Source organism: Solanum pennellii, chromosome 8 (genome assembly GCF_001406875.1).
Source record: "Solanum pennellii chromosome 8, SPENNV200".
NCBI lineage: Eukaryota > Viridiplantae > Streptophyta > Magnoliopsida > Solanales > Solanaceae > Solanum > Solanum pennellii.
In genome coordinates, this window is record NC_028644.1 from 3179139 (window position 1) to 3201075 (window position 21937).

Below are 21937 nucleotides of genomic sequence, written 5' to 3' on the forward strand. Positions count from 1 at the left end.
CCCCCCCCCCCGAATTTTGGTGAAAGACATGGTTTTCCGGTAAAGATTGAAGCATTACTGCTCATACCTGATTTTATTTCTTGATGCTCCTCTGTTGCTTACCAATATTTTGTTTCATTCTATTGGATGTTCTAGAGTGTTTTCTGTGGAGTCTCATTGATTTGATTAGCAAAGATTTTAGTGCTCAAGGTTGGAAATTATGTGTAACTGGCTTAAGGTTGAGTAGGAAGTTCATGTTAAATGCATATAACTCGAGGGAGGGAGAGGGTACAAAGTGCATAACTGAAACTGAATTCCTGAGTGAACAGAAAGGTGTTCATACTGTTGTCTTAATTAATTTGGATGATTCAGGTTTTGGTACGGTTTCCTACTGGAGAGCGCAAGGAGAGGAGATTTCATTGTACTACAACATTACAGTCGTTGTATGACTATGTCGATTCTCTAGGATGCCTAGCGGTTGAGAACTACAGTCTTGTATCCAACTTCCCTCGCACTGTATATGGTTCAGAGAAGCTCAGTTTGTCCCTGAAAGATGCCGGATTACATCCTCAGGCCAGCCTTTTTATCGAGTTGAGCTAAATGAGAACTTTAGAAGTCAGTATGATTTAGAAAATTTTCCTACTATAATGTTTGTAATTCCTCAGTAGTTTTAGCAATTGAATTCAATAGAAAAAATTGTTTCCTGTACTGTTCTATTGCTTCTGTGACAACAAATAAATAAGCGAATGGATTATACTTGTGGTAGCAAATTTTAGTACACATTTGTAAAGAAGCTTGTTTTCCTGTATTTGTGGGCAACATTAACGTCTGCTTGGCTGATCTGTCTTAAATGTTATGTAAAGATGACATAAAAAAAGATAATATAATGTGACCTCAAATATACAAATCATGAGTATTAAAAAAAGAAAAAAATTACGCGGATAAGTAAACTTATTTAATTACTCATCATAGCTATAGTTTGCTATAATTACCTCTCGCGATTAACATTATACAGTAATTACCTGGGCTGACTTCGAGTTCGTATAATTAGTCATGTTTGTATATGTATAATTCGCCAGAATATACAAATAAATATGTATAATATACAATTCCACCTCTCTCTAGCTCTGTCTCAATCTCGCTCGCCTCTCTCCTCCCTTTCCCAATCTCGCTTGTCATTTATACAAATGTATATGTATAATATACAGTTATATACAATTATAATACATATACAATTCAACTCTTTTCCACTCTCTGCCCTCTCTTGCTTGCGTCTCTCCACCCTCTCTTGATCTCGCTCGCCTCTCTCCTCCCTCTCTCAATCTCTCTTGCCATATATACAATTAAATATATATATTATACAATTATCTAACCAATATACATATACAATTCACCTTTCTCCCACTCTTTTTCCCTCTCTCGCCTCTCTCCTCTCTCTCCCAGTCTCGCTCGCATTTCTCCTCCATATAACATATAGCTACAAATTGTAATTATCAAGCATTTCTCCTCCATATAACATGTAGCTACAAGTTGTAATTATCAAAGTATAGCTACGAAGAATAATTAATTATTTTGAAGTGACTATATGTGAAAGTTTCCTATAAAAAAAATCAAAACGATCATGTGGGCAAAAATAATGGCTTCGCCCGGACTCGAACCGGAGACCTTCAGTGTGTTAGACTGACGTGATAACCAACTACACCACGAAACCCTTGTTGGTATCAAATTGGATCAGCAAGATTAGTAATCTAGTGGACCTCTACTAACATCCTTTTGTTAATAATATTATGCCTTCCAAATTCAGATGATTATTTAATGATGTGGCAAACTATCATTTTTCACTTTGTTTATCTGATTGAATGAACAAGTTCAACTTAACTTGCGCCAAATGTGAAATACAATTTCGAATCTGCTTTGTCTACGAACAAGGAAGCTGTAGGGTAATGAAACTATGAATTTCATGGATCATGGAGAGTTTAATCTTGGCTCAGGATGAATGTTGACTGACATGCTTAACACATGCAAGTCGGACAGAAAACAAGGGAACCGGTGTTTACAGTGGTGGACGGGTGAGTAACGCGTACTAACATGCCCTTGGTAGAAACAATTGTTCAATTACAGGACTTGAATAAGTGAAGTAAAATAACAAATTCATACCAAACTTGAACTGCTACATCTACCAGAGTATAGGTGCAACAATCCCAGAGACATTATCAAACAATTTCTCATTGCTCCAGCTATGTCATCATATTACTTGATGGCATAATCTATCGGGAACAACCTCTCTACCCAACAAAGGTAGGGCTAAGGTATGTTTATTGTTGTCGTTGTGGTATTTACAAATTATAATTTTGGAGATAGATTATTCACAAGATTGTTCAACATATCCAATCCAATCGAACAACAAACATAAGAAATTTATACAGCAATGAACAATGAATCAACATTTTGAATTGGTGAGAATTTGATCTAACAGCATACCACTTACATAGGAGCATCGACACACTTTCATAGAATTCAGGGTGGACTACTACCAGTTTTCCTTGACGATCTTTGACTTCTCAAGTACGAACTTACCTTCCTTGTACTTCTGTGCCTCTTCATATGCTCGTTCATATTTCCACCCAAGCACCTCACGACAGTCGCAGCAATGGACATCAGCAACTGTATGGAGACCAGTCATGAGATGCCTATCCTCTTTTGGTCCCACGACAATGTTCATTGCGTGAGAGAACAAAAATGCTCGACCATTTCTTCCCTGATGTCAATTAGACAACAATATATTACTGGTAATATCTTAAGTAAACAAAAGAATAGATCTTGCACCGAAATAGATTTTAAAAAAACAGAATATCTCATATAGAAAAGACCGAGATGTATTCCTCGTTGAGCTACATCTTTCCAAGTTGTTTCCTTTTCGGTATATAATCTGATATGCTCATATAAATGCTCATTTCAATAGCAGAGGAGCCAATTTTCTTGAATTCACAGTGAGATCATTGCCTTTTGCTATAAGAGAAGAATAGAAATAGGTGCAACATTGTCAAGGTGTACTAATAGTGCACTTAAGCTCAGAAGCGAGGCACAAAAATCTACAGGGCTTCACCTCAGTCAGCATAAACCCGAAGAGCTAAGTGCTAACACTAAAACATTGATATGTCAGTTTATCGATTTCTTTTCAGTTTGTTTGTCCATATATGTGTTATATTCATGCTTATAATCATTATCTTGGAATTCACGTACATAATGGAATCTATTTGCACCTTTTTTTCGTTAAAGCCCAATGGTCCTTAGATCTTTTTGTGTGTTTCGCCTTTGATAACGCACTGTTATCTTTGATATTGTGAGCACTTGTGGCAGTCACTAACTCAAGAACTACTGATAACCTTTTTGTACTAGGAACCTCTAAGCAAAAACGGGCATACAATGATCATACGTTTAATCAACACATAATGCATGCATAAACAAATGTACACTTAAAGTTGGCCTCAAATGGCAAGTAAACACTTCAACTTTGAGTATACATATCTAGACACCTCGATTCATCTTCACTATGTAAATTGAACACCCCAACTAACACAATGATCATCTAGACACCTCCAAATCACGTGACACATCAGTGTCGGATGTCCACGAGACACGATAGGGACGATTTGGAGTATTTAGTTGTCAACTGAGACCAAGTTGATGTGTTTAGATGTACACTCTCAAAGTTGGAGCGCTTACTTGCCAGCCGTAAACTATCCACGTTCATACAGTTCAAAGAAAATGAAACATAATCTAACCTGAAAAGCCTTAGAGATAATGTCATCATGAAGTGCAACTTCATTCTTACAATTGCAGCAACTGTACAATCTAGGTCCAATCACCTCAGCCATTTGATAATCAAGATTCTATACACAGTCAGTTTTCTCAAAAAACTGTGATACACTGAGATCATCACAAACAAAATATAATTCCAACACAACAAAGTTAACTACAATAACAGTGTACAGAGCAAAAAGACTATACCTTTATCTTCAATAGCCACAATTTGTTATCTACACACCCTTTTTTCTCTTTGACTCTGCTACTATAACCATCAAATCAAGTTTGTCAAAAACCAATTAAGTCATAATCAACTAATTAGGAAAACTAAAGCATCAAAGATTCAATTTTTTAAACTCACACCCAAGACTAAGCATTAAAGACCCAATTTTTATCTCAAAAGAAGAAAAAGAGCACAACCCAGTTGAGAAAAAGAAAAACCCATTTGAAAAATACTGAGATATCAACAGAATTCAAAGGAAAAAAAATGAAAGTAAAACCATCTGGTGTTGTAGTTAAAGAATCAAGATTGAACCTGTTTATAGTGTCATCATGGCAAAACAAATGAGAGATTGATCAGTTGCTTTTCCCTATTTCAAGGAGACAAGAAGAAGGGGTGGGGGTGGGGGGGTAGGGTAAGGAGTTTGGTGAGTTATGACAAAGATGAATGAGGAGCATCAACATACACGACAACTTCTACACTCCTTTCTTCTGATAATGATTGTGATTGAAATTTTTGCAATTTTTTTTTTTTGGACGATAGGGTAATTAGAAATTTTCTTTTTATGAATCGTTTTAGATTATAAATTTTATTTTTGAAAGAATATATCTTTTTTATTTAATAACATGTTAAATCAAATGACATTACATTTATGAATTTCATAAAAAATTATATATGAAGTATAAAAACTAAATGATTAATGTTATTTGTGTTTGTTTCGACGTTTTGAAATGCCAATTGATTATTAGAGCTTTCAAATATAAATTGAGTTTTTTTGAAAAATTGTCGACAAATTTTGTGTATCTTGGAATTTGAAGGGTCCATTCCAAAGGGTACAGACTTTGCCATGATTGATGTCATTTTTATTTTATAAGTTGAAATTTTAAAACGTGAATTTCTAAATATTAGCGCTTTAAATGATTATAGCGTATGAATTTTTTTTATCATCTCAAAATAAAAGGCTTGCATCTTTTTATTTTCCTTTTTGTTTTGTGGGGGCTTGAAACATGAATTCATGCTTATCAGACCTTTCATTGTGTATTAAAATATGAATTTTTTAAAAAAGTTTATATTTGCTTCGAAATTCGAAGGGTCCTTTCAAACATCCTAGGCTTTAGCATGGAGGATAAGTCTTCGCGTTTCGGGGTCTTGAGACGCAAAATCACATAATTTTTTTTGAAAGACTTTCATCATGGATGATAATTCTCCGCGTTTCATGTCTTGAAACACTAATAACATGATTATTTTTTTTGAAAAATTATCATCAGACTTGATTTGTCGTGAAAATCAGAGGGTCCATCTTAATCGACTTTGGATTCACCATGATTGATGTTGCTTTTATCTTTTTCCCATTTTGGAATCTTGAAATGTAATTTCATAACTTGAAACTTTTCGTGCGTACTAACACATGTATTTTCAAAAAATTATTATCGCTCTCCGTTTGTCCTGAAATCAAGAGGGTCCATCCCAATGGGGTGAGTTTTAACATTCTGTTTTTCATTGTAAATTTGTGATACGCGAATTTATAATTATCAGAGCTATATTTGATGCAAATTTTATTAGAACCATCCATATTGACCTAGTAAACCATTTATTATATAACTTCAACAAGATACACACCACTTTTTATTATTTAGGAGACACGAAACAAAAAAATTAAAAATATGAGATATTTTTTTCTAATGTTTTGTGAATCTTAGTCCATAAACTTTTAAGAATAACTGATCGGAATAGAACCGTCTGTATTAACCTAGAAAACCATTTCTATATTTTCTGCATTATTTACACCATTTTTTTGTTTCCATTTAGCGTCACGAAACAGAAATTCAAAATTCTCAATTTATTATGTGTGTTAGTCCATAAATTTTTGAAGATAACTAATCAACCGATTACGTTTGGCCTAAAATAGTTTAGAACCATCCGTATCGACCTAGTAGACCATTTACCATATCATCTACGATTTTATTTTTTTTTTGTAGGTTTTCGTGACTGCTGTTAGACCAACTAGCTAAGTATCATTTTATTAACCATAAAATTGATACCAATCAAGCTGAATTAAGCCTTATTACGTTATAATAAGCAATTAAACCAATTTCAACTACTAAAATAATCATGGGAAAAACAACTACAAAGGTAAAAAAGGAAGCAATCAACCAAAAGTCTTGATGAAACAAAGAGAAGACGGCTATGTTGCATAAGTAGCTCAAATTCGAAAAAATTGAGCTACTCCCAATCGGGGATGGAGCTACAAGGAGTTTATCCGAACCCCTTCATCAAAAAATTACACTTTATGTGTGTATCTTTAACATTGAACGCCCTCAGCGTAAGCCAAAGACATGGTTCAATGGTAAAGCAGGTTCAAGATGTAGCTATTTGTTTGGCTTCAGCAGATTCAACTTTTTTAGAACCCCTCGGTGGAAATCCTGCCTCTGTCACTACTCCCAATACTCGAAATCAAGAAAAAGCAGAAAATAATAAACCCCAAATTCTCCAAAAAAGAAGTAGAAACTTGAGCTAGTTCCAATGCTCAGAATTCAGCAGCTAAAATAACCAAGGAAAAATCAAATAAAACCAAAGTTTTGCCCAGAGAAAAGAAGAGGATCTACTGCATAAGTAGCTCAATTTTTTTTTATAACCGAGAATTCCGTCGGTGACCCACCCTTTGGACCAATCACAACCTTCTAAACTTGGTAGATAATGGGCCCTCCCCTCTACCCTTCTCCACTTAAATGTCAAGCTTCGCTTTGCATGGTATGGTATGGAGCTTGACCCTGTGACCTAAGCTACAAGTCCTCCACCTTTTGCCACTCGAGCTAGGCCTTGGGGGCAAGTACCAATACTCATAATCAAGAAAAAGCAGAAAATAAATCTTCTAAACTCTAACACGAAATCTAACAAAGTTCAAATGTTTATTCACTCCAACACTTCTCTTCACCGTCTTTACGATCCTTTTGATCATAATCATATTCAGACCATCACCATACTCATATCGAACTTCATATCCTCCACACAACAGCTATTTCTAAAGTACTATACACGAGTATTTCTATTACGTAACGAACTGTCAAAAAGATGCAACCTATCATACTGAGACTGATCAACAATACCCAAGATTCGCCAACACAGAAGTAGCATTAGACTAGCTAGCAAATCAACCAATTTCAACTACCAAAGTTTTGCTCAGAACAAAAAAGAAAGGCTCTATTGCATAAGTAGCTCAAATTCGAAACTTAAGTTAATCTCCAAGACTCATAATCAACAAAAAGCAGAACATAATACTTCAAAAACTACGATGTAATCTAACAAAAGTTCAAATTTTTACTCACTCCAGTACTTCTCTTCACCATCTTTATGATCTTTTTGATCTTCAAATCCTTTATCCAAACTCATCTTAAACTTCTTCACATCCTCCACAGCTGCATTTCTAAACAACACAATATCTACTGCTCCTGAAACCATATGGTAGCCTCTTGATTTCAAATTCTCAGGACTATCATGAGGCATTGCAAATCCAGATAAATACGCCCCACCGTCAAGTGGCTTCTTCTTCAATGCTCCTTTTTCAGCTGTATTCATCATCTCCTTCACTTTCTTATTCCCAGGATCCCATAAGTACCCTAAACTCGCACTCAAATCCAATGGTCCCATTTGAATACAATCAACCCCTTCCACTGCTGCAATTTCATCAATCTTCTTCACTCCATCTACACACTCAACTTGACACATGATCAGTAGATCATCCTCGTAATTACTCAAATACCCTTCATCAATTCCATAGCTCGAAGCTCTAACAACAGTATGAGCAGATCCACGTACGCCATTAGGCGGGAAACGGCAGTAAGACACTGCCTTTCGGGCTGATTTCGGACCGTCGATCATCGGAAACATAATGCCCTGTGGGCCGAGATCGAGGGCTTTTTTAGCCCAAGTAGCTGAGGATTCAGGGATACGGAGAATAGCTGGGGTTTGAGTAGCGGCTAAGGCATGAAGACAAGGGAGTGCATCGGAGATACCTCCGTGACCATGTTCCATATCGACGACGGCGAAGTCGTATCCGGCGAGTCCAGCGATCTCAGCGAGGGTTGGAGAGAAACCGAGAAGGAAAATGCCGTAAAGGGTTTCTCCATTTTTCAAGCGAGTTTTGAGGGATTGTCTAACTTCGGCGGAATCGGCGGTGGCGGCAACGGCGGAGGAGAATCGGCGTGGTAGGGAGGGTTTGAAGTTTGGGTTTACCGTTTTGATTGATGAAGGTTTTGGAATTTGCGGAAGCAGAGAATGGAATGAAGGGAAAATAGGCGAAGTGGAAGTAAAGGATTTTCGAAGAGTTGATAGAGATGAAGAAGAAGAAGAAGAAGAAGAAGAAAATCCGGCCATGGCAGCCATTTTGGTGTCAATACTGTTTGGGTCAATTGATATGAATAAGATAATATAGAGTTTTTGGAGGACAAAAGAGTTCTTAAAAATATTACTCTCTCCGTTTTAAAAATGTTATCTTAAATAATCTTGTGATTCTAAATTAAAGTCATCTCAAATATATTAAAAAGGAAAGAGTCATTCTTTTTCTTAAACAGACTAAAAGAATATATGATCATTCTTTTTAAAACAGAAATATAAATTACGATGATTAATAATTTAAAAATACAAAGAACATGCCTAAATTACACCACCTTCAACTCTTTGGAACTTAAAATATTAAGGTGTAGTTCCAAAGAGTTGATGGTTGTGTAGTTTAGGCATGTTCTTTGTATTTTTCTTCATCGTATACATGAATCTAGCCGTTCAACTTAAACGACTTTAAAGAATGACTAAAAAGGCTTATGGTTCCAATGGATTCTTTGATGATTGAGATGTAGCAAAAAGCGAAGTTCCTCCAACAATGACAACTTCTTCATTGCTGCACTCAACATATGAGTTGAAGAAATTTTAAAGTTCAAAGTAGAATCAGGTAAGAACTACTCCTACTCAGGGTGCACAGGAAAATTTAGCTCAACAGGAGGCTAGTTCAAAAGGTAAAAGGCCTCAATATAAGGAGCCAAGAAGCAAATTATTACTAGGTTACTCATATTAGATCTACTCCTCAATCAATTCATTATCTGGTAAATGGTATCAATGAAACCCTTTCTTGTCTTATTACTGTTATTTATACATCTAACTCTATTGAAAAGAGAGAGGACTTGTAGAAAGAACTAAAACTCATTGAGCAAAGGGTGGATAAAACTTGGATAATTTTTTGTGGCTCAATTGAGGATTCTTTTAAAATGGGTTGAGATTGAACCCTATTTAAATTATTTTAAACCCAATCATTAAAGTTCTGGGTCAGTTACCTATGTTTGGGTTCATTTTTGACACCCCTAACAAGAACCAATTGCAAGAACAAAAGCAGTCTATGTTTAGCAGTAACAGTTACATCGATTGAGCAAATTTACATGATCGTTTATTGTACAGAATTCAGATGCACCATATAATTTAGTTTTAGTTGTAGTAGTCATTTACATCAGATATTACATCAACGATACTAAAGAAACTTGAGACGATAGAGATTAAGACTGGGCACTAGGCCGAAATCGGATTACTGGATCGGAATGAACTGGTATCAGATCGGACCGGGATGGTTTGATCGAGTTGTTGACCGATATCAGGATGAATCAGATCAAAATTATCGGGATGGAAACTCGTTTATGTTCTATCCATTATATACCGATATAGAATAGAACGGACTAGAATGGAACGAGAGATATATCTATTTCAAAAAACAATAGTTTTTTTTTAGTTATTTTGAATTACAAAAATATGAATGTTTTTTTTTATTTTCTAAGTTTAATAAGTTATTTTTTAAAATAAAATTACTTATAAGTTTGTAAGTTAAGTTTAAAAGTTTTTTTAAAAAAGTTTTTTCGGTTTATGTTATAAGTTTTCAAGATTTGAATCTTTTGAAGTTTATAAGTTATATGTTATAACTTATAATTTAAATAATTTAAGTTTGTAATTTTTTAAAATTTAAAGTTTTTAGGTTTATGTTATTTGAAGTTGATGAATTTAGTTATAATTTGTTTTTTTAAAAAAAAAAAAGAAAAAAAGAAACACTAATAAAAGTGTAAAACAATGACAAAAATTAAACAAAAATAATAAATCCAATTTCATGGTCCGGACCGAATGAATTACCATCAAATCATGATACCGTCCCGTTCCGAGTATCGATTGAATGTATTCCATTCCATCCTGAATACTACTGGATCGGAAAGGACCGAAATGGTAATTGAAACGGTACCGGTACAACTCAATCTAGTGCCCAACCTTAATATTGATACTGAAAAGTGCAGATAAAGTGTGTACAACATGTTGGAGGATGCACAATCGTCGTCAAGTTGCACATACACTTTATCTACATGCATCAATATCCCTATCATCCCAAGTTTATGTAGTAATATTTAAGCATAGAATAATAATTCATTTGGTTGGAGATTTACAAATTTTCTCTTTTCAGAAGCAGATCGTCTGCAGCAACCATGACTCAATTACCAATCTAGGAATCCTCAGATGGAGAATGGATGCCCTGGTTCACAACCTAAATATCTTCAACTATATATGTATATATGCGGAGGAACTCTCTAACCCTAGCCCGCTAGCCGTTCACTGGGAGATCTAGAGTGTGTCTTTCAACACCTATAATGGTGTTTATACAGCCAGTATTAGGACGTAGAATTAAATTAACTAATGGGCCATCTCACATACCTAGTAGCTCCCTCCCGTACGGGTGCATTAGGCCCAAAAAGTATTCTTCTTAAGGGAACTTTCACATATAACCACGAAAAAATAGTCTAATTACTCTCATAGCTATAGTTTGAAAATTACAATTTATAGCTACATGTTATAGGAAGAAGAGAGACGAGCTAGATTGGGAGAGAGAGGAGAGAGGGGGCAAAAAGGGGGAGAGGTGAATTGTATGTGTATATTGGTTAGATAATTATATATTATACATATGTATTTGTAAATAAGACAATTTATTTGTCTTAGTTTAACTGACTACGGAGTTCAAAAAAAGTAAATAAGACTTTTGAATCTTCTACTGGTCTTAAGTTAAAAATATGTATAATATATCAAAAGTAAAATAAAAAAATTAAAACGGGGGAGTAATTGTTACTCCTAGTACATTATATATGCATGAATATGGCTTAAAAGTGGATCGGAAATACCTCATAATCTTTGGCTGCTGAAATACAATTTTAAGGGGTTAAAAAACTGTTTTTGTTTTTACAAAAATGACAAAATAACCCTTAAAAGTTTATTTCAAAAAATTCTAATACAAACAAGTACAAGTTGTGTTCCCATCTATGAAGACAGACAGGCGTCAGCATTAGTATTATTTACAAAGTTAATTGAAATAGATAAAAGTGTGATGATAATTTTTATCCAACATAATCTTAAAAGTGCAGTACTAAGCAAAATACAAGGTCAAAAATATGGCTTGGATACTCCCATAAACGATTTTTAATGGGACTACTATAAGTATCTGTTGGTGTTATTAGGTATACATATGAACAAAATTACAGCTTAATGGTGCATTGAAATCACAAAATAAAAAAATAAATTAGGCCAGAACAAAGTAGATTTCGCCCCAGAACCCTCAGCAGCTCGGCCCCCACCTTAGGGGAGGCCAATCAAGAGCGAGGAACCCGTCTGTGCATCCAGCATAAATAAAAATTAACTTCAGGGACTGGAGACATGGACAGCACAGAAGGATTGTTTTCAGCTAGAACTCACCAAAATAAATGAAGAAATTCTCTACAAACTGATGATCTTGTTTATTCATCAGTTGGAGCTGGATTATTACACGTTGAGCTTCTATTCATCGATGAATTTTTCCAGCCACACGGATAGTGAACTCTGCTCCGTTCTATATAACTTATAATCTACACAACCAAACAAATGTGTCTGAGTTGGGCTTCAACTAGGATTAAAGAATTTAAAACTCTGGCAGTAGTAAACATCAAACAGAAACCTGAATATACACATTGTTAATACTTCACGAAGATCTTTCAGCTTCAAGATTCAGATTCTCTCCTGTCCCAATCTTCCCCCTGACTTGACATGGAATTTAGCCGCTGTTGCAACTGCCAGCAGTAGAAAATCATGTTAAGAAATGAGACTTCATATTCCCTTCAACTTCTATTTTATTTTTATTTTTATTTTTTTGTTTTGTTTTGAATTTGTGGAGAGAAAAAACAGTTACTGCTCCTAAGCCTGATAAAATTTTGTTTGTGGTCTCTCTCTTATAGTTTCTTTCAAATTTTTCAATCCATTAGAATAGTTAAATGACCTATATGCATTAAAAAAACCAATTAGGTATTCTACCTGCATGTATTTAAGCTTTTCAGTAGTTAATTCATCCGTCAAGCTACTCATCCTGCATGATCACGTAAGATCAGTTTAAGCAAAGGTCGGTATAAAAGAGAAACATGACAGCAAAGTTGATCTCGGTCCACAGCTAGCTCACCTAGCTTGAAGCTCAGATATTTTGACCAGCAGCATGCGCTCCCTCTCAGAAACAGCTGCATCAACCTGCAAAATAGGTGAAACTCTGAAATCTTGACGAAAATGAACAACAAAAACAGACGGTTTAATAAATGGAATGTTTAGGTCGTATGTAAGTAATAAGTATAGAGCTATACACAATGAAATACTTCAAAAGTACTTAAAATGAATACTTCAAGGCATTGAGATTAAAGTTCATACAAAGTTGTCAGCAGCAGTTACGTAATTAGTCAGTTACTTTTCCAGTTGCTTACGGAGTGAAGACTAAATAAAAATCAGGTAAAAGATAAAATCAAACACCTACTGATAGAATCTATAGAGTAATAGGTCACAGAGGTATCACAACAAGGGGGGAAAGAAATGCCGGATAAGTTTGGATAACGAAACACCCACCACCTGTCAAATGATACATTATACTATGTACTGCAATGCATTGTCACTACTAATAAAAATGTCTTCTCTTCTCTGTCATTTCTATTAATGACGGTCTAACATGAAGTTCATTTGTGAGTGGTATGAATTTCACTAAAAGAAACTTGACATATGTCAAGCAGACATTTAATAAGGTGAGTCAAATTTATAATCAATAAAATGGTAAACAGATTATCTAATAATCCAAAGTTTTATCTTGTTTGACCAGCTATTTAGATATCATTGAAGGAAATCAGAGCACTATAACTGGTTGCAGACATCTAGTTGGGTTTAGGATACAAAAGAAATATTTTTAAAAGGTTTAAGAAAAAAAATGGGTAAAACAACTCTAATAAAATGAAAGGGGCGGGAAAGATAGTACAGGTTGCACCTGACCAAGTATCACGCAGTTCGTTGCCTTGAATAGTATACGTCGAGTACAAGGCAATTCATCCAAATAATTTAGGAGTGCATGCTTCTTGGTTATATTCATAGGAGTATAGTTTAAAAGCATGAGATAGGACATCCATTGTTTATTATACAAGAAAACAAAGTTTTTAGCTATAGAACTAACTACTGGATGATGCTTGGGCATATAGTATCTACAGACTCTTCCAGAAAAGCATATTATAAAATGCTGACATATGTACTTACACTTCCATTATTCTCTGCAACACACTGTGAAGATGACTTTCCATGTTGCGGAGCTGAGATAAACCAAGAAATTCAGAGCATTGAAGAAACCATAGTACCATTAGAACACGTGTTCTACACATTAAGATTAGACATTTCTTTAGATAGTTACTCACCATCTCCTGCCTCAGGTGGTTGCAAGCTACTCAGCAGATTCACAATTAGATCCTAGAAATAGAAAACAGTAGAAATAAAGAGAGATCTCCGTTCAGTAATTAGAAATAAGGAGAAAATTAAAATAATGGACAAAGGACTTCTTATGCTTATGCTTTTTTATTAGGAAAGGAAGGCACTGAGGAAGTAGTCTTATGTTCCTACCATAAACTTGAAACATTACCTGTTGGATTGATGTCTGTTGAAAAAGATTTTGTAGGTGAGGCATCAGAACTGAGGCAGGAATATTATCAAGGCCAAGCTCTTTCGGTATTCGACTGGGAGGCTGAAAATTGATGAGCAATACCCTACCATTAGATCCATTATATCTTTTTCTTCTATTTTGTTTTAACTTGTTTAAGAAAAATGGAGTTACTATATGGGGAAGGGAAGTTTTTAATTTTCTCATATCACTTAGCCGTGGATTTAAAGAAAGGAACAATTCACAAACCATCAGTTTAGATTCCATTATCCAGTCTCCAACACTAGCAGTCTTCCTCAATTGTGACCCCTGGAGATCACATGGATCTTATGTCAAAGATAGTACAGGATGTAGATTGTCTTGTGTTAAAATATATAAGGCAACACTACACAGCTTACATGAGAAAATTGCAGAGGAACTATACATGATGCAATATCCTGCCATACATATTGTTTTAACAGAAATGACATACCTTTACAAGATCTACATTTTCTGATGTCACAGAAAACCTCCCTTTTATTTGAACCAAGTTGGCCGTGGACTTGTCTTCTGATGAATCTTTGAATCCTGGCGAGAAAATAATAAATATTAGCATAAAGCAAAGTCCAGCTTCAGTTGACATGTGACTGGAGAAAGACTATCCCTACAGTACACAATAAAACAATTTTAGCAAAAAAACTTGTGTGGAATGGCATTAATACCCCCAGATGAGTTAATTGGGGCTGATTTACTATTTGCTGAAGCTCGGTTTGGAAGCATCAGAGGTCCACTAAAGCTGGGCGCCCTTCGTACCTGATGAGCTTTTTCTGCTTGTTGGTTTTCAATCTTACTTCTGTTGCAGAAGCACAAGTTACATGAGGCAAAGTTCTCATTTAGATAACATGTAGCAAAAGTGCAAAAGAATCATCTAAAATTAACAATTTATAATACTTTGCTATGCACAAACTGACAAACCAGTGAGTAAAAACAGCCATCATTCTACTGAACTAATCCCTAGTCTCAAGATTAGCATCGTTAAGAAGTTACCAAAGCACTAAACATAGATTGAGAGAATTCTTTATCTTTTGATATTCTTTTTGTTTCTTCAAAACAAATGGAGTAATAATCTGATAAAAAAATGGGTAACTGACAAGAATGATGGTAAAAAGACCAATTTCGAGCTTATGGTTCGGAAAGCTTCAGGCACGAGGTAATTTAGATAAATTTCTTTCGGCATAACAGCTGATTACATGAACTGATAGAAACGACTCTTTGCTCTAGAATCATCAGACTCAAAATTGTGTTGGTGAAACACATGATACAGTAGATTAAACAAACAGTATCAGACCTTTCGAAGTTGGCAGATCTTTCTGATGCCGAATGACTTAGCTCAACACCTGGCATAAGTGGTCCACTCTGACTTCGACAAGTTTTTGCTGTTTGACATTTACTTTTGGCTTGCACTGCGTCTTTGTCTGAGGTAAGGGGTGGCAGCTCTGTTTTTGATGAATTCTTCTTCAGTCCACCTTCCTCCTGATGGTCCGAATCCAGCTTATTACATTCCAAGTCTTCTCCCTTCTTTCTCTGGCATTCAGCTAATGTCACTTCACCAACACTTCCGTGCTCACTAGAAACAGAAAAAATTCAATAAAAATTTATTGACATGACAATACTTATGACGATACATAAAATAATGGTAGTGTTTCTCATATGATACCCAATCTATCATATTTGATGTTGATGACAACCTTTTTTATATTTTCTCCTGGAGACAGACATGCTTATGCTACCTTTGAGAAAATTGATTATTATCAACAGTAGAAGATATGAACCCCTAGAACAAACTTTTAGTGAGAACACACATCATTTATGGGTTCTCACTTTATTAAGCTTAAAGAACTGAGTTCATTAATACTTGACGTTCAAACCATGATCAGATTTCCTCACTGCTAATTAATGCTACAAAAACATCAGCAACTAACTTGGTATTTCTTCTATGATCTAAATCACAAGTGACTGACTCGTAGTTCACTTTGTTAATCTTAAAAAACTCAAGCTCATTAATACTTGACGTTCAAACCATGATCAGATTTCCTCATTTCTAATTAACCCTACAAAAATTTTCAGGAACTAAGGCTGACTAGTAATTCTTTTTCCCTGCCTAACTGGGTAACATGGAATAGATACAAGGGTACTTTCTACAGCCGCTGAAAAGAAATAGTTTCATATATACCTGGAAATAATATCTTGTTTTAAGGATGATTTACCAGCATTTAGAGCAGAAACTGAATTCTCCTGCAAATATACAAACATTCTCATGCCCGGAGATACTAGGAGCAAATTTTTAAAAATTCAAGGATGTATTTATTATTTATTGCAGATGAATAACTTGAGAATATAGCTCAAAAGTTTTTTTTGATTACAAGATAAAAAATAATAATCTCAAAACTGCATAAATATAACATTGCTAGGGACCTTGTAGTTCATATAAGATTTTATGCTTTCATCTTCTTCCCTAATCTCAGGTATTTCGTCATCATCTTGCACCTGCCACAGTGAAAGTGAAGTCGGCCTTTTTTGAGTTCAGGAAAAACACAAAGAACAAGTTGAAATTATCTTTATCACTTTATAGATGCATTTTCACGTACATACCATTGAAGCTTGAAACTTCAAATCCTCCAGATCAAAGTTCCAGGCACTAACACCTCGTTGGTATTCACTCTGACAAGAGCATACAAGATATTAGAACAGAACAAATACTAAAGGAATCAACCATCCTGTTTATATTCAATTTTAGGAGCCACTGGTAGAGATAATATTAGCTAAAATTACAAGTAGAGAGAAGCAAACCACCCCAAAAGGAAAATTTCTTTGCTAATTATGTCAAGAATTGCCCCAAGCTTAGGCAGAATATGTGTATGCAAACATTTTAGCCAAGAACATATAGCACAAGAACAGAAATTAAGCTTCAGACAACAAATATATGCAGGGAACTGAAGAGTGCCTTTCTCGGCCTTTTGGCTAAACTCAAGTTAGTATAAACACAAGAAACTGAAGATGGTCTAGCTTAAAAGACAGAAAAGTACCAAAAGAAAAGCTTCAACAGAGCTTTACAAAGAGAGCAGCATAGTAGCAGATCTCCCCTTTTTGGGATGTTGAGAACAACATGACACAAAAAAATGCCAACAATCATTAATTGCCTGAAACAGTTCCACAGGAAAAAAAATGCTTCAAACCTGTGATATTGCTTCTTGCTCGGATGAAGGCATTTTCTTCGAAGCTAGTTGTGCAGCATCTTTAAGCTGCAGTAGTTTCGTCAAGGAAAAGTTAGACGATGCTAAGCAGGAAAAAACCATAGAACAGACCTATTATGATCTACCTGGAGCATTTTTACTCGACTCCCTAGCGATGGTAAGTCGGCAAACAGTTTCTTTACAGACAGCTCTGGAGGCTTAACTTTTTTGAAAAAAATGTGCTTCAACAACTTTTCAGCAGTTGGCCTTTTAGTTTGATCTTTCACCAAGCACATGGCAACCATTTCCTTGAAAGACTGTTAAAGAATCAAAAAGTTTTGGATTTCATACATGAAAAGAACAAAAGCATTGAACCATACTCTAGAGCAAGATCATCAAAATATATCCAGCATCTAAATCAACCAGCGCAAACTAAAAAGACTACCTTTGAGAATTTCTTATCACGGTCATAGTCAAGTCCAGGAGGAGCACTGTTTATGGTCATCAGCAGAACCTATCACAGGAGAACCAAGGTCTCTAAGTTCAGTTAACACATATACAAGCATATCGCTAAATTATTTATTTGAAATTGATGACAACTTGTATTAACAGTATAACTCAGCTACAAAGGCTGAGTTGTGATCTTTACAAACAAAAGTATAAGGGAGCACCTAACAAAAAACTTACACCTTCCACCCCAAAAAAAAGCATACACTTTTCCTATTAGATCTACCAGTTCTCCTATCTTCCCCCACATGTTTCTTTACACCAAAATAGATGACTAAGACAATTCATCCTGATTTTCTGAATAGGACTGAGTGTGCTCAATACAGTTCCTTCCCTTCCATATTATCTATCATATAGCTAAATTATTATTCTTGAACACTCCTGAAAATGACTATATACCTTCATTGGAGGGTACTTCGAAAATGGAGCATGACCATGAGCCAGCTCTAAGGCAGTTATTCCAAACGACCAAATGTCAGCCCTGCAGATGGATGATGAAAAAATCATGCCTCTCAGAAATTAAAGCAGTCCTTCTGGTAAACTATCAGAAATGCTCTGAAACCATAAATAGATAAATATTTTGGTAGACATATCCACACAAATGTTTACTTGGTCGATCAAAATGTATATTTTAATTAAAGTTCAATATCACATCTTAACAAGGTATGCAAACATGTGTGGTTCGCCAAGTTTATACTGTGACAAGAAAACTCACTTGAAATCATATCCAGTTCCAGGCTGCAAAACTTCTGGTGCCATCCTACAAACTCAGTTGAAACAACAATGAGAAAAACAAGACATTCAAAGAAACAAAAATGGACGGAGAATCAATCAATAAGATGCTTATACACTCACCAGCACGGAGTTCCTGTAAAGGTATTCCTAGAGCGCTGCCTGTCACCACTGTCAAACATGCATGCAGAGACACCAAAGTCAGCGAGCTTTACTACCCCATTAGTGTCCAGCAATATATTCCCAGCCTGGAGTGACACCAAATGTCAGAACAAGCACAAACATCACCAGTAGAGGAATCAGCATCAGGAGGAAACATTAGTTATAATAAAAACCTTAACATCTCGATGAATGTGCCCATGTGAATGGAGATATTCCAAAGCCTTGAGAGTTTCTTTCAAGATAGAACCAATAACAGCCTCCTCAAATCCATCTGGATATGATATCTTCATGAGGTGCAGACAAGAACCTTCAGCCATGAAGGGCATTACCACCCAAAGGTAGTGATCAACAACGAATGAACAAAATGCTTTTATTAAATTTGGATGGCCAATTAAACTCATTGTTTGGGCTTCCCTACGAATATCATCCTGCGAAAAAGTATAATTTGTTTTCAAGAAACATATAGAAACAAGATTGTACACATAAAATTGTAATTTTACGAGATTGCTTTAACATGACACCTTAACCACAGACCATAAGAAGTCTTCCTTTGCAGTGTTTACTTAAAAAGGCAAAATGGTGTGTTTTCCAAAATTGGTTTTTCAGTCAGTAATGAAAAGAAAAAGGGGTGTGCAACAACAAAGAACCAAAAGTCAATGAAAAGTATAATGCCTCAACTTATAGAAATTCTGACAATCTTCTGTGTCTTTTTGGTAGGGGGAGGGGATCAAGAATCGAGAGGCACAAATGTGGCTGTTGTTGTGTCATGGAATGCAAAAGATTAAAATTAAATACCACATATATCAAGCAGCCTATTTCTTAAGATGATGGAAAGGAAATCTTCGTATGAAAGTATACATCAAACCAGTCTCATTAGAACATTTTATCTGCAGTTGTGAGTAGAAGTTGCTATTTGGCAAGCTTCTTTTAAACTTTAAATTAATAAACTTGTAAAAAAAGGTTAGTTAGCCCAGTTGGAGTTCCAGATTCTGTCTTTAAGATAGAGGTTTGAAAGCATTATCTAACTAAGATAACCAACAACTCCAATATTTTTCATAAACACAGAAATACTCTGTAACACGCACATATCCAAGCTCCCCCACCCAAAACAAGAAAAGAATAAGAGAAATCATGGATCAAGTTAATGCATACATATAAACAGTGATACCACCAACAGTTTTTTGCAGGAAACTACTTTCCAAGTGTAACAAGGGCATACCCTTTTGGCACTTCCATACCAAGCAATAGCTTAAAGTGTCACACGGAGGAGGTCCAACTGTAGTTCCATTATTGAGTATGGATAAGAGTCCAAATGTGAACATCGAAAGTAGAGTAGATAGAATCAAACTAGCAATATATCATAAAGAGGATCAAGTATATTTTTCTTTTCTTGAAATTGTAAGTATTACTACAAACATAATAGCACACAGATTTTGCCTGAATACATCCCAAGAAAACAAGGTATCTATGTAAAGAACCTACAAACTGTAACATGAAAAAAAGAATCAAGTATTCATGTAAAGATATTGTGAAGTTGAAACTGGAAAATGGATTTTGAAGATATTTTAACCCGATTGATACCTTAAGTTTATGAAGATACTTGGTCCAACTGATGGAATATCTTGAATGGATCATTTAGAATTAATACAAATGTCATCTCTTCCATGCATCCAAGCTAAATAAAAATCACGAGCAGGTCCTCAATGGTGGTATATTTTATTACAGACAGACTCGATAAAATTTATTGGGAGAGACTCTCTTGTTTGGATTATTTTTTTTTTTATGTGTGCCTAGTGCTAAAATTGGAGGACAAAATGAAGCTGGTGAAGATCTCTATGTGATCATTTTTAACCTAGTCATGTCAAAACATGGGAATTTCTGTAATTTATAATGACATTTTATAGCACGGGATTCTTTATTGAAGATGTCAATTCTATAGCTAACTTCTATAATGCTTGAAAATTTCAGCCTTGAAGACAAAAGGCTAATTGTCTAAGACATCTTTACAAAAGGAAAAACAAATTGTATTACACAAGAGGTTTCATTGAAGATTATAGTTTTCTTTCCAAGTGTCCTCGAAGATAACGTTGGAGATTAAAATTAATGTTACTCAGATAGGCATAGGAAACCTAAATCTTCCAAAGGATTTCAAGAGAAAACTAGATAACATCATTAGCAGCTCCAACCACTTCAGATATGAGCTAGTTAAATAAAATAATCTTTCAAAATATGTCGTATTGCCCGAAAAGTTGTGGTTGTAGTACATTTTGTATAACTTTCGCAAAGCAGATCTATGCCAGCGCATGAGTTAATACGACAACTACACCCACGCAAATTTCATGATTCAACTAACAGTTTGCACTTGGAACTCTTTAGGAAATGAAGCTTGTTACTTAAGCACTTGCAAACTATAAAAATGACACACTCATTTTTTAGCCAAAGCTAAAAAGGAAACTACAATTCCATACTGAAAACTGTAGCCCTCATTTCCCCCAAAATCAAAGAACAAAGCCTTCATTCAACTCAATGATCTCAATGCACCAATTTGCAACCCAATCCACTCCTAAATACTAATCCGTATCACAAAATCATATAGCAAATCATCAACTAAATGAAAAACCAATTCAGAGGCAGATCCACTACACAGAGACTCGATTACTTTCTGATTTTTTTCTGCTTTAGATGATCCGAGCTTCGAAGAGTGAGATCGATTCTACCTACTGTAATGAATCTCATCCACCTCGAAGTCAAATCAAGTCACATTCAAACTCAATTCAACATACTTAAAACAACATAATCACAACTAATTTTTTTTGTGTGTGTAATAACCTCAAAATCCACTGTTAAAAGAGATAAGAACAAACCAGATTGCTGTTACATCGATCGAGATCCAAACACTTGACTGCTACAACTTCATTAGAAGGTATGTAGATCGTTCTATAAACAGTTGCACTTGCTCCATATCCAACTTCTTCTAGAAGCTTGTAATCGCTCGGATTAACCGAGTAATTTTTCTGACCGCCGGTCATCGGTAAACCAGAAAACTCTGATCGGAAAACCAGTTAAGCGTTCTCTCAGTGTTTTGAAAACGAAATTATTAGCTTTGGTTCGATATTATTCAGAAATAATATTTATTTCAATTTTTTACGTATTATCGGTTGACAGCCATGGGAAACGGAGGAAGACGTACGGGTTAATGGGTTATTGGGTCGGATCGGACTTTTTACGTGCTGACGTGGAGACCCGTACGAAGGGTACAGTACGAATACGGGTATGGAGTGCTGGTAATGATGACGTGGCGACCCGTGCTGAGGGTACAAATACGAA

General features: G+C 35.3%; 4 protein-coding genes and 1 non-coding gene across 9 annotated transcripts in view; 1 reads left to right on the forward strand and 4 right to left on the reverse strand.

Moving 5' to 3' along the window:
- LOC107029087 (plant UBX domain-containing protein 10-like) overlaps positions 1-769 on the forward strand; it is a 9452-nt gene extending 8683 nt beyond the window's left edge. Inside the window, exon 4 of the mRNA XM_015230397.2 lies at positions 352-769. Coding sequence (XP_015085883.1) covers positions 352-579 — 228 coding nt within the window. The 3' untranslated portion in view covers positions 580-769. The remainder of the gene's footprint in view (positions 1-351) is intronic.
- An 847-nt stretch (positions 770-1616) lies between these two features.
- Positions 1617-1690, reverse strand: TRNAV-AAC. Its single transcript has one exon. It is a non-coding gene; the product is annotated as a tRNA-Val (tRNA).
- A 557-nt stretch (positions 1691-2247) lies between these two features.
- LOC107027251 (protein yippee-like At4g27745) lies at positions 2248-4519 on the reverse strand. Of its 4 annotated transcripts, none has more exons than XM_015228434.1 (4): positions 4322-4519; positions 3991-4051; positions 3765-3872; positions 2248-2737 (listed from the first exon to the last, which is right to left on the reverse strand). In XM_015228434.1, exons 3-4 carry the CDS (start codon positions 3855-3857, stop codon positions 2510-2512), a joined length of 321 nt encoding a protein of 106 aa, XP_015083920.1. In that variant the 5' UTR covers positions 3858-3872; positions 3991-4051; positions 4322-4519; the 3' UTR covers positions 2248-2509. The 4 variants fall into 4 exon arrangements, with proteins under 4 accessions (XP_015083920.1, XP_015083919.1, XP_027774674.1 ...); XM_015228433.1 differs by having other exon boundaries at positions 3765-3909; XM_027918873.1 differs by having other exon boundaries at positions 3991-4045; positions 4322-4477.
- Positions 4520-7119: 2600 nt separating this feature from the next.
- Positions 7120-8432, reverse strand: LOC107028973 (2-keto-3-deoxy-L-rhamnonate aldolase-like). The gene has a single exon (XM_015230232.2). It carries the CDS (start codon positions 8387-8389, stop codon positions 7325-7327), a length of 1065 nt encoding a protein of 354 aa, XP_015085718.1. The 5' UTR covers positions 8390-8432; the 3' UTR covers positions 7120-7324.
- Positions 8433-11394: 2962 nt separating this feature from the next.
- LOC107028878 (serine/threonine-protein kinase BLUS1-like) lies at positions 11395-21736 on the reverse strand. Of its 2 annotated transcripts, XR_001457882.2 has the most exons (23): positions 21475-21736; positions 18784-19038; positions 18572-18696; positions 18432-18476; positions 18116-18197; positions 17655-17723; positions 17356-17526; positions 17213-17278; positions 16629-16697; positions 16452-16523; positions 16210-16271; positions 15325-15603; positions 14699-14829; positions 14470-14564; positions 14247-14306; positions 13980-14081; positions 13759-13810; positions 13604-13656; positions 12501-12565; positions 12359-12410; positions 12006-12117; positions 11768-11916; positions 11395-11683 (listed from the first exon to the last, which is right to left on the reverse strand). XR_001457882.2 is itself a non-coding variant. In XM_015230115.2 (22 exons), the coding sequence occupies exons 1-21, from the start codon at positions 21637-21639 to the stop codon at positions 12049-12051; spliced, it is 2139 nt and encodes a 712-aa protein (XP_015085601.1). In that variant the 5' UTR covers positions 21640-21736; the 3' UTR covers positions 11395-11916; positions 12006-12048. The 2 variants fall into 2 exon arrangements, 1 of the variants encoding a protein (XP_015085601.1); XM_015230115.2 differs by having other exon boundaries at positions 11395-11916.
- Between the last annotated feature and the right edge of the window lie 201 nt (positions 21737-21937).

What these genes read in the sequence shown, in the direction of transcription:
- LOC107027251 (XM_015228434.1), bottom strand. Translation starts at nt 3,857, where the DNA reads ATGGCTGAGGTGATTGGACCTAGATTGTACAGTTGCTGCAATTGTAAG. An exon ending in TTATCTCTAAGGCTTTTCAG is followed by an intron (nt 2,738 to 3,764) that starts GTTAGATTATGT and finishes AATTGACATCAG; the next exon opens with GGAAGAAATGGTCGAGCATT.
- LOC107028973 (XM_015230232.2), bottom strand. Translation starts at nt 8,389, where the DNA reads ATGGCTGCCATGGCCGGATTTTCTTCTTCTTCTTCTTCTTCTTCTTCA.
- LOC107028878 (XM_015230115.2), bottom strand. Translation starts at nt 21,639, where the DNA reads ATGACCGGCGGTCAGAAAAATTACTCGGTTAATCCGAGCGATTACAAG. An exon ending in AATCTTATATGAACTACAAG is followed by an intron (nt 16,272 to 16,451) that starts GTCCCTAGCAAT and finishes GTATATTTGCAG; the next exon opens with GAGAATTCAGTTTCTGCTCT. An exon ending in AAAATGTAGATCTTGTAAAG is followed by an intron (nt 14,307 to 14,469) that starts GTATGTCATTTC and finishes TGTGATCTCCAG; the next exon opens with GGGTCACAATTGAGGAAGAC.